General features: G+C 42.2%; 1 protein-coding gene across 5 annotated transcripts in view; it reads left to right on the forward strand.

Annotated features, from left to right (window-relative positions):
* Positions 1 to 12,679, forward strand: part of dync2h1 (dynein cytoplasmic 2 heavy chain 1) — a 153,835-nt gene that overhangs the window by 127,837 nt on the left and 13,319 nt on the right. For all 5 annotated transcript variants that reach the window (XM_060943314.1, XM_060943313.1, XM_060943317.1 and 2 more), the window contains one exon: positions 12,462 to 12,622. In XM_060943314.1, coding sequence (XP_060799297.1) covers positions 12,462 to 12,622 — 161 coding nt within the window. The remainder of the gene's footprint in view (positions 1 to 12,461; positions 12,623 to 12,679) is intronic.

A 12,679-nucleotide genomic window follows, 5' to 3' on the forward strand; every position in this document is an offset into this window, starting at 1 on the left:
ATCTCTCTTGTCTTGGTTAAGTCCTTGAGCCTTGACAGGTTGAACAGTTTACCATCTGAACGAGTCCTAATGTATACACATTTAACTAAGTTGTGGGACATGGTCTCCAGAATGACAGCAAGATAGAACGTGAACAGTGCTGGAGGAAGTGCACATCCCTGCTTTACTCCAAAATCAGGTGGCTGGCAGACCACCTGATTTTATTATTATTATTATTATTATTATTATTATTATTAACATCTTCATCATACAATACAACCCAGATCAGAGGGCACACTGTTCTCTTTTGATTGATACATGTGCCTATACCCTGAAAGTTTTGAAACAACAAGACCAATTTTTTTTTTATTGTTTTTGCTTACACTGAAAAATTTTGGTTTAAGATCAAAAGATGAATGTGAGACAATAGATCAGAATTTCAGTTGATTATTTAATTTCTTCATATTTACATCTAGATTTGTTAAACAACTTCGAACGTGGCACCTTTGTTGGCAGACCACCCGATTTTAGGTGGCCAAAAATATTGGAACAGCTAGTCTTAAAGTAAAGCTCGCCACTTCTTTCAGTTGTTGTTGTTTGTTTTGGGGGTTTTCTCCCTTCAGTCTCCTCTTCAGGCGGTAAAATGATGCTCAGTTGGGTTAAGGTCTTGTGATTGACTCATCCAGTCCAAAATCTTCCACTGTTCCCCCTGATGAAGTCCTTTGTTATGTTGACACTGTGCTTTGTGTCGTCGTCTTGCTGCATGATGAAGTTCCTCTCAATTAGACTGGATGCATTTTGCTGTAAATTGGCAAACAATGTTTCTGTCGACTTCTGAATTCACACTGTTCATTGTCTGGTTGTTAGTACATCAGTGCTTTCTTTCTTTCTTTCTTTCTTTCTTTAAGCCATTCCAAATTGTATTGTATTGGCTATCCCCAATGCTTGTGCAATGGCTGATTGATTTTGCCTCTTTTCTTGCTTCAAAATGGCTTAATTTTCTCCTGTAGGCAGCTCTCTGGTCTTCATGTTGGTTTATCTTTTTTAGCAACAAATGTAGTCTTCAAGGTGAAATCCAGAGCTCAAACCAAGAGCTATTAATTGTTGAAACAATTGCTGTTTCCGAAATCACTCACTACTCACTATATAGTGTACTATATAGTGAATTTACCATTTTGTAGTGCTGTCCGAATGTATAGCGAGAATTATTACACCCTACATGATGGACTCATGTAATCCCACAATGCATTATGAAAAGTAGTGTACAACCGATGGTCACTAACCAAGCAATATATACCATCATGCATTGCGGTCGCACTAAAAGAAAAAAAAAGTGTGTTGTGGTGAATGAACGGAGGCAGAAACACATTATAAATGGACATTCAAGTACAATTAGAAATAGTAAGAGAATAGAAAATAAGCTAAAATAGAATAAGGCAAATAAAATACAAGAATAAAAGTTACAGTCCAGAGTGAGGAGCTTTTTTAATCAAAAGCCTCAAATCTGATTTAAAGCAGTACTGCCTTTCAGATTTTTCAAGTGTAGGTCATAAAAAGAATTTTCCCCGACACCCAATTATTTTTGTTTAGTGGATCGAAAGCTACTGAAATTGAATCACAGACTTCCAATTTTATTCGTTTTTTTTATAATAAAACAATTAATGAATTTAGAGCCACATGGCTCTAAATTCTCTGCTATTTTTTCCTGCTTCACCATGACCCAATACAAGATACTACATCATGCATGATGTGGTGGGCTTTCCCCGTTCACGCAAGGCATTGTGGGATACAAATTTGAAACAGGAGAGAAAAATGGAGGACGTGAGCGTGCGAATGAAACGTGAAAGACCGACTACAGTAACGGAAAGCGAGAAGAAAAGACATTATGTTATATACGAAGGAAAGGAAACGCAGGACCAAACTAATAAATATCGGCGCTCAGCGAGCACCTCGTTGTGATCAGCTGTTCGTTTAGCGACAGAATGATGGAACTGTCAGTGCGCGGTCAAAGGGAAACCTGTAGATGGCAGTAATGCAACACTGTGGATGCCAGCTGCTGTAAAACCCAAAAGAAGAAGAAGGTAAACCTGCGCATGCGCACACGGACTTCCTCTGTCTGCCTGACTGCGCGAAGCGAGCGATTTCATGCACATTATTTGCTTTAATCCCCTCAAATTAAATAACCTCCCAGCCACAGAATGGCCTGATATTTTTTTAGATATTACAGAAATAAACAGATATCACAATGACCACATTTCAGAGGGAACTAAATTTCACCGATTTTATGAAATCGAAAGGCCGCCTCGCTTTAATAAAAGGCAGCGGCAAAGATTCAGCCTTGATTTAAAAGAACTGAAAGATGCAGCAGACACAAAGTACTTTGTATTTATTGACGTGGGAAATACGCTCAGTTTTATTTATTTATCAGAAAAATACACACGTATTTATTATTTTGAAAATTATTCTGGCACATTTTAATTGTGCAACAGTAATGATGTAAATAACGGCGCGGCAGAGTAGTGTCCGAAAGTGTTTTTTTTTTTTTTTTCATTTTACCGATGAGCTCACTGTATAGTCCTCGATATAGAATTCCCTAGATAGTGAGTAGGGAGTAGTGAATGAGTGAGTGATTTCGGACGCAACTAATCAGTTTAACAGGTCAGCACGCACTGGCCAACAAGAAACACCTGTCAGCCATATGTTCTGATACTTTTGATCACTTGAAAAATGGGTGGCTTCAAGCAAAAGGTGCCATGTTCTAAGTTGTTTTATACATCTAGATGTAAATATCAGGAAATGAAAGCTGAAATTCTGACCTATCGACTCATATTCATCTTTTGATCGTGTGCGTGAGAGAGAGAGAGAGCGCGCATGCATGCATGTGTGTGTGCATAATCACCCCACAACCCAGTGTCACTCACTGAGATGAATCGGAGCGCTAACTCATCATTCATGCTAATTGACACTGGCCTTAGAGTGAATGTGAAACACACTCAGTCAATTTGTCCATAAACAAGCCATTTAATTTGATAATCAGGCAATTAATTTAACACAGTGACTCGACAGGGTGCGGGCAGACCTGCGGCGTTATCCATAATGCCGTGTGTGTGTGTGCGTGCACGCATTACATTGGTTAGAAATGCTGCTTTGGAAATGTATTAAAGACGCTTTAACCCACAGAGAGGTTGGATTCATCCAGCAGCTCTGACTGTGGTGCACAGTGTATACGTGTGATGGCAAAAGGCATTATATTAATTGCTCACACACATTATCGTTGCCATAGTAACAAGTAATTCACAGCCACTGGTCATAGCTGGCATATCACGAGTAATAACAGGAACCTTTTTTGCGGACGTTCCACACCATTAGCTGTAACTATAAATGGAAAAAGGTAAGCGTGAGTGAGTGAGCGTGTGTGTGTGTGTGTGTGTGTGTGTGAGAGACGGTGGCCAGAGTTGATGGGGTGTGGCAGGTGCTTTAGGATCCTTCCACTCCTGAGGTCCTGCTTCTGTGGAGATAATGAGAAACTCACTGACTCTCTCTCTCTCACACACACACACACAGACACACACACACACACACGCACGTGCGCATCTTTCAAGTTTTTGGTTAAAGAGATGCCTTACTATGTTCATTAACCTTCACTCTCACTCCATTTTTCTGTCCCTGTCTCTCACTTCATCTCTTTGCCCATGTCTGTCCCTCTTCATTCCTCTCTCTCTGCCCTGTCTCTCTTCATCTCTCCCTCTCTCTCTGACAGTTATTTGCCCATGTCTGTCCTTCATCTCTCTCTCTCTCTCTCTCTCTCTCTCTCTCTCTCTCTCTCTGTCCATGTCTGTCCCTCTTCATTTCTCTCTCTCTCCCTCTCTCTCTGACAGTTATTTGCCCATGTCTGTCCTTCTTCATCTCTCTCTCTCTCTGTCCATGTCTGTCCCTCTTCATTTCTCTCTCTCTCTCTCCCTCTCTCTCTGACAGTTATTTGCCCATATCTGTCCTTCATCTCTCTCTCTCTCTCTCTCTCTGTCCATGTCTGTCCCTCTTCATTTCTCTCTCTCTCTCTCTCTTTCTCTGACAGTTATTTGCCCATGTCTGTCCTTCATCTCTCTCTCTCTCTCTCTCTCTCTCTCTCTCTCTCTCTCTGTCCATGTCTGTCACTCTTCATTTCTCTCTCCCTCTCTCTCTGACAGTTATTTGCCCATGTCTGTCCTTCTTCATCTCTCTCTCTCTCTCTCTGTCTGTCCTTCATCTCTCTCTCTCTCTCTCTGTCCTGTCTGTTTCTCTTCATCTCTCCCTCTCTCTGACAGTTATTTGCCCATGTATGTCCTTCATCTCTCTCTCTCTGTCCATGTCTGTCCCTCTTCATCTCTCTCACTCTCCCTCTCTCTCTGACAGTTATTTGCCCATGTCTGTCCTTCTTCGTCTCTCTCTCTCTCTCTCTCTCTCTCTCCCTCTCTCTCTGACAGTTATTTGCCCATGTCTGTCCTTCTTCATCTCTCTCTCTCTCTCTGTCTGTCCATCTCTCTCTCTGTCCTGTCTGTCCTTCATCTCTCTCTTTCTCTCTCTCTCTCTCTCTCTCTCTGTCCTGTCTGTTTCTCTTCATCTCTCCCTCTCTCTGACAGTTATTTGCCCATGTATGTCCTTCTTCATCTCTCTCTCTCTGTCCATGTCTGTCCCTCTTCATTTCTCTCTCTCTCTCTCTCTCTCTCTCTCTCTCTCTCTCTCTCTCTCTCTCTCCCCCTCTCTCTCTGACAGTTATTTGCCCATGTCTGTCCTTCTTCATCTCTCTCTCTCTCTCTGTCCATGTCTGTCCTTCATCTCTCTCTCTCTCTCTCTCTCTCTCTCTGTCCTGTCTGTTTCTCTTCATCTCTCCCTCTCTCTGACAGTTATTTGCCCATGTCTGTCCTTCTTCATCTCTCTCTTTCTTTCACCTCACCCGTCCCTGTTTCTTTCCTTTCTACCAACTTATTTCCTCTTTGTTTTCTCTCTTTTTGTCGGTCTTTGTCGATCCCTCTCTTCTTCCCCTCAGGCTTCATGACAGTGCTAAAGTACATATTGCAGCTCTTAATCTCTATAGAGTGATAATGAGAACGTTAACACAGGGTGAGAATGTTAATGACTTTGTCCAGCTATTCTGGCTTATGAGTACTAATGTGCCAGATGCTCCAGTTCCACAACACAAACACACACACACACACACCATATTGTGTGTGTGTGTATGTGCATGTGTGTGTATGTGTGACTGCTGTCAGCACTCCTGATCACATTAGGACCAGTTGTTTGGCCTTGTGTTGTAATATTGTGAACATGGACACTGGAAGGTGTGTCAGGGACTGTGATGTGTTTATAAAGACACACTGAGCTTTAACACAACACAAACTCTGAGCTAAAAAGAGTATTATTGGATACGCTACATGCACATACACACACTCGCACTAACTCAGGTCATGTCTCACCCTGAGGCAAAATAATAGGATAACATCTCCCACTTAATCATTTCTCTGAATAATTCAAGTTTGTGTGTGTTTCCCAAATCCCTGTCAGAAACACCCAAGCCTTTCATCTCGACCACAGCTTAACTCTCTGCTCTTCTACACTTATATCTTTGATCTGTTTCTTTTATATTTTGTCTGACATATGGAAAATTTGGTATCTGTTCAATACTACAACATGTCAGATGATTAGCTTCTGCTCACCAGCTTTCGAAAAGCATGTTACATATGTAGATTTGGCTCAAGTGTCCTTGAAAAGGGGCAGTAGAATGGCATGTAAAGGAAAAATGTTACAATCCAGGGTTCTCGCCAGCGCTTTATATGGTTGCGGCCCGCTACGCTAAAATTTCAGACCGCAACGGTAATTTCCCCCCGCTACGCTAAATTTTTAATATAGCGTAACGGTTGTTTTCAGTTGTTCATCACCATCGCCAAAAGTTTTTTTTTTTCCTGCGCACTTGAGCAGTTTTCAAGGTGTCAAAATCAGCCTACGTTTGTTAGGAAACCCATGCCTGGAAATCAGTTCCGAGAGAGAGAGAGAGAGATCCTGGCGATAACTTTCTCTTGAACTGGACTTCGGTGAATGACAATGGATGACGGACCCCCTCGCAAAAAAAGAGACATTCGCTCTTTCTTCACAGTTAGAAATGTAAGTGCACCACTTCTACAGGTTTTCCATCACGCTTGAAAACTTAACCCAAAGCCCTTTGATGAATGAAAACGTCTACTTTGTAAGCAGGTTTAGCAATATGACAGGGCGCACGTATCGGATGATTAGCGCTAATTTACTGGATCCCACTGTGGCTAACATTAACACACTGGTAATCTGCCTGCATGCCATCCATCGTTATATTTCTATAAGGAGACAGGCACAAGAGAGGTTGGAGGAGATGAAGGAAAGGACATAGGAGGCAGAGGAAAGGAGGTAGCAGGTAAACGGGCAGAGGATGGAGGGAATGGCTAGGAGGAGATTAAATGTCATTTAATAGTTTTAGATTATATATTAATTATTTATTAAGGGGGCTGGGTGTATGTTATGCCTGAATGAAAATGCAATTTGTTTTTTTTTTTATTTTTATGTGCTCAGGCATTTCTTAATTTCTTAATACAATAAAACATTCATTATCTCTTTGGTTGTGTCTGAGTTTACATATCTTTTGACAACACCCTTTGTAGTTCAGTGAAATACAACAGTAGGTAACACATTGCCAAGATCCAAAGATGTAACAATTTTCCATCAAGGATATACAACATAAAAAATGCAATTTATCCCCTCCAGGAACGTCAAATATGGCCAATTTTGGGCATGATTTTTCAAAATCTCCGCACCATCCCCCCGCTCGGTCGCTACGCTCCCTCGCCATAACCCATTACGCTAAAAAAAAATCCTGGTGAGAACCCTGCAATCCCAAGTTGTGGAAAAAAAGAAATGGTTCAAAAAGTAAGATTCAGTCACGTTTGCAAAAGGAGTTATAAAGACGTCCTTACTGCAAAACAGCAGAACAAACCAAACGTAATGAAGCATGCATGCGTGCGAATATCTGTACTGACCTTTTTACTATTTTTTTTAATATAAGCACACCGCTGGGTACAATCGCGTACATTTCTTTAAATCCTGTGAGAGATTCACTTCTCCTCTCTTTCTGAACCATCAACTGTCAAAAACATGAACAGCATAACTTATTTAAAAAGTGAAGCCAGCATGGGTGCTGGCTGGCTGCGGTATAATTTTTAGCCCCACCTCTCCCCATGTGTTTAAATGACAAAAAAAGCCTTTTTCTGTGTCACTTTTCTCATCTAAACCAGGGGTTCTCAACCATTTCTACTTTAAGGCCCACATATTCATACTTGTAACGAATCAGGGCCCATTAAAAAAGAGCCCCAATTATTTTGGCTCATCAATTCTATTAGAATCTAATAATCTATTGTAAAGTGTATGAATGGGATGCGACATCACTCCCTGTTACAGATGGGAGCCCAGGAATTAAATAAATGCAATAAAAACAAACGGTTTTTAATTGTAGGTGTTGTATTTAAAACTGTACGGATGTACCAGAAGCCAAACCATACATGCAGGTCATTCTCAGTCAAAAGGGATTAATGATCCAAAAATGGAGTCAGGGCGATTAACACAAGAACTTATTGCCATGTTTGTGTTCAGCAAACAAGCAAGTTATTAAAACCAAGAAGTGGATATAGAAACCACTCAATGGGATTAGATCCTTACACGCTAACAAAGAAGGATTTTTCCTATGAAAGAAAAATTTACGAGCTAAACTTGACATTAGTAGAATAAATCTTGATCCAATGTAGCCGTCACTAAATACAAAGACAACAGTTATGCACACAGTTAATTCACTTAATGCGAAGATAATTAACAGATTTGAAGTTTTCTTGAAAGATTGTGTATATTTTTCGTCTTTTGTATTTGTAATTATTTGTATCTGTACATGCACGACCCCACCAGCTTTGCTGTTCAACTTATCGTCTTTAAATAAAGTTATTCATTCATTATGAGTTGGAAAATGATCCATCTGTTGAGTTCCCCGACATCTCAAACTACCTGGTGCTGCAGACATCTTTCTACACGGACACACAGATTAAAACCTGAAAGAGCATGGAGGAGAACAACTTTTTATACAGTGGGGCAAAAAAGTATTTAGTCAGTCACCAATTGTGCAAGTTCTCCCACTTAAAAAGATGAGAGAGGCCTGTAATTTTCATCATAGGTACACTTCAACTATGAGAGACAGAATGAGAAAAAAAAATCCAGAAAATCACATTGTCTGTCTGATTTTTAAAGAATTTATTTGCAAATTATGGTGGAAAATAAGTATTTGGTCAATAACAAAAGTTCATCTCAATACTTTGTTATATACCCTTTGTTGGCAATGACAGAGGTCAAACATTTTCTGTAAGTCTTCACAAGGTTTTCACACACTGTTGCTGGTATTTTGGCCCATTCCTCCATGCAGATCTCCTCTAGAGCAGTGATGTTTTGGGGCTGTCACTGGGCAACACGGACTTTCAACTCCCTCCAAAGATTTTCTATGGGGCTGAGATCTGGAGACTGGCTAGGCCACTCCAGGACCTTGAAATGCTTCTTACGAAGCCACTCCTTCGTTGCCCGGGCGGTGTGTTTGGGATCATTGTCATGCTGAAAGACCCAGCCACGTTTCATCTTCAATGCCCTTGCTGATGGAAGGAGGTTTTCACTCAAAATCTCATGATACATGGCCCCATTCATTCTTTCCTTTACATGGATCAGTCGTCCTGGTCCCTTTGCAGAAAAACAGCCCCAAAGCATGATGTTTCCACCCCCATGCTTCACAGTAGGTATGGTGTTCTTTGGCTGCAACTCAGCATTCTTTCTCCTCCAAACACGACAAGTTGAGTTTTTACCAAAAAGTTCTATTTTGGTTTCATCTGACCATACAACATTCTCCCAATCCTCTTCTGGATCATCCAAATGCTCTCTAGCAAACTTCAGACGGGCCTGGACATGTACTGGCTTAAGCAGGGGGACATGTCTGGCACTGCAGGATTTGAGTCCCTGGTGGCGTAGTGTGTTACTGATGGCAGCCTTTGTTACTTTGGTCCCAGCTCTCTGCAGGTCATTCACTAGGTCCCCCCGTGTGGTTCTGGGATTTTTGCTCACCGTTCTTGTGATCATTTTGACCCCACGGGGTGAGATCTTGCGTGGAGCCCCAGATCGAGGGAAATTATCAGTGGTCTTGTATGTCTTCCATTTTCTAATAATTGCTCCCACAGTTGATTTCTTCACACCAAGCTGCTTACCTATTGCAGATTCAGTCTTCCCAGCCTGGTGCAGGTCTACAATTTTGTTTCTGGTGTCCTTTGACAGCTCTTTGGTCTTGGCCATAGTAGAGTTTGGAGTGTGACTGTTTGAGGTTGTGGACAGGTGTCTTTTATACTGATAACGAGTTCAAACAGGTGCCATTAATACAGGTAACGAGTGGAGGACAGAGGAGCCTCTTAAAGAAGAAGTTACAGGTCTGTGAGAGCCAGAAATCTTGCTTGTTTGTAGGTGACCAAATACTTATTTTACCAAGGAATTTACCAATTCCTTGGTAAAGGATTCATTAAAAATCCTACAATGTGATTTCCTGGATTATTTCCCCCCATTCTGTCTCTCATAGTTGAAGTGTACCTATGATGAAAATTACAGGCCTCTCTCATCTTTTTAAGTGGGAGAACTTGCACAATTGGTGGCTGACTAAATACTTTTTTGCCCCACTGTATGTGGCTGGGTTAAAGATCTGGGGATCAGGACACTACAAGATAAATCCTGTATCATTTCTGCCCGGGTAAGGAGGAGTTTCTGGGCTTTTGTATGCATCTTTGCGATGGTTGTTGGGACACAAGTTTTAGTATCGGGTGTAAACAAACCACAGCCGCTCGATTCTCAGTCCTCCCTGCTCTTCTCTTCCAGCAGGCATCACAGATCCAAATAATTTACCCACAAACATATTTATTTATTCAGCCCATTGTGCTGTGTGCGCGCGCGCACAGGTTAAATGTGACAAAATAAAGGCTTGTTCTTCTTAATTTACCCACAAATGTATTTATTCCACTTGAAAAGTATACAGCAAACCAGCTACCGGATTTGGGACACTACGACATCCTGAACTATTTAGTATTTGGTATCAAACTTGAAAAAATTTCACGGTCCACTAGATGGTGCTTGGCCGCGGCCCAGTGGTTGAGAAACACTGATCTAAACTGTCTTTCCATTTACAGTATCTAATTTAAACAGTTTTCCCTCGACTAATATCTGCACATTTTTTTTATTTTCATCCAGAAATTAGTTTTAAGTGTTATTCTACTGTATCATAAGAATGCGTGGCTACATTTGGAAATTAAGTAATTGACAGGCCAGGCTTGGAAGAGACCAACTGCAGCCAGCCAGCTAACTTCACTACAGAATTTACCGTCATGTTCTGTACCTACTTATTTGAACTTATTTCAAGCCAAAAGTCCTGACTGTGAAACTGATGGGACAACTTCTTGAGAATGTGAACCCCTTCCCGTACCTCGGCAGTCACGTGTCATCAAACATCAGTATTGACGACGAGATCCAACACCGACTTAAATGTGCTGGAACAGCATTCGGCTGCTTGCGCTCTTGCGTCTTCCAAAACAGAGACCTCGGAGACGAAATGAAGATCTGCGTCTACAGAGCTGTCGTCATCCCAACTCTTCTGTACGGATCTGAAACCTGGACCACCTACTGTCGCCACTTGAAGACCCTTGAGCATTTCCACCTATGCTGCTTGAGGAGCATCCTTCGCATCAGCTGGGAAAACTACCATACCAATGTCAGCATCTTGGCTGAAGCTAAACTCCCAAGCATCGAGTCCAAAGTCAGCTGTGGTGGGTTGGCCACATCGTCAGAATGGATGACAGCCAACTTCCGAAAGAGGCCTTCTACTCCCATCTCGGAGAAGGAAAGCAGTCCAGAGGAGGACAAAAGCTGTGGCATTGACTGGAACAACAGGGAAGACCAGACCAGAAACCATAGTGCCTGGAGAGTAACCATCAGAGAAAGAGTCGAGAATTTCAAAATCCAGAGGACGAACCACATCGAGGTGAAGAGGAGGCAAAGGAAAGAATGTGCGCAAAATCTGGACCACCTGCACCTTCCCACCACCACCATCTGCAACAAATCCTGTAAATCAAGGATTGGTCTCCTCAGCCACCTGAGAACCCGCCGAGGTCAAGCTGCCAATGACTAGAAGAACATCGTCCTTGCTTTCAATGGATAGCCACAACAACGATTTGAACGTTTCTGGACATATGCATTAAAATGAACTGTTAGCCCATCTATCCACCCATTATCTGTAGCCACTTATCCTGTACAGAGTCACAAGCAAGCTGGAGCCTATCCCAGCTGACTATGGGCGAGAGGCGGGGTACACACTGGACAAGTCGCCAGGTTATCGCAGGGCTGACACAGATACAAACAACCATTCACATTCACACCTACGGTCAATTTAGAGCCACCAATTAGCCTAACCTGCATGTCTTTGGACTGTGGGGGAAACCGGAGCACCCGGAGGAAACCCACGCGGACACGGGGAGAACATGCAAACTCCACACAGAAAGGCCCTCATCAGCCGCTGGGCTCGAACCCGGACCTTCTTGCTGTGAGGCGACAGCGCTAACCACTACACCATCATGCCGCCCTGAACTGTTAGCCATTTTTACTAAAATCGTTTGATATATCAAGAGGTTTCATAGGAAAATATTAGTTTAATCGCACTAGCTACCTTCACATATATCCACCTTGATTGCTACATTATTTCAGTATGAGCAACATCCAACCAGCCAGTGATCAAAATTGGTACAAAAAGCATTTGTTGATGGAGTTTATAAGTAGGCTAGTTAGTGTGGAATAGCCATGTGACCCAAATTATGAGTTATTAACTCGCACTGCACTTTTGGAGCATTCCAGCAGTGAAATATCTCCAGCTGATACTATGTAAGCTCTCTGGATAAATCTCTGGTAAGATTGATTTTGATAATGAAGACATTCTGCAATGCGCTGGACCTTAGGGGCGGGCTTACCAAATGACTGCGTGTACCCGACTGTGCAGACTCTGACTCCAAATTTGACCGGATAGTGGAGGAATTTTGGCTTCATTTCTATAGTAACGGAGGCAGTCAAGCAACACCATCCATGATTTCTACAGTCCATGAACTGATTATGGAGCCACACCTCAGGAATGTTGTATTATATTCCATATGGTTCACAGCTAGAAACCTCACCCATGCCTCACATTGCAGAAGCGGGAAATAAACCTGTGTTTGTGGCTGTGGTGCCAAAAATGTCATCTTATTAGATTTCGTCAAATGTGTAGCTTTAGTAATTCCCTGTTATAAAACTACACCAAATATAAGATTACTAAACCTGTTTTCGTACAAAACCTAGACTGTACAACTGAGTTGTGTCTTGTGTGTTTGTGTGTGTAGGAATGAAGGAACTGTCTCCTCCTCCGTTAAACCTGAGGCGGCTCTATGGCGAGACAGTAGAGACGGAACCGGTACTGATCATCATTTCCCCCGGAGCCGACCCGTCTCAGGAGCTGCAGGAACTCGCCAATCACACTGTCGGACTCGAGCGTTACCACGAGGTCGCTCTCTTTCTCTCTCTGTTCACATCCGTCTTTCACTCTGTCTCTCTTTCTGTC

Source organism: Neoarius graeffei, chromosome 16 (assembly GCF_027579695.1).
Source record: "Neoarius graeffei isolate fNeoGra1 chromosome 16, fNeoGra1.pri, whole genome shotgun sequence".
Lineage (NCBI taxonomy): Eukaryota > Metazoa > Chordata > Actinopteri > Siluriformes > Ariidae > Neoarius > Neoarius graeffei.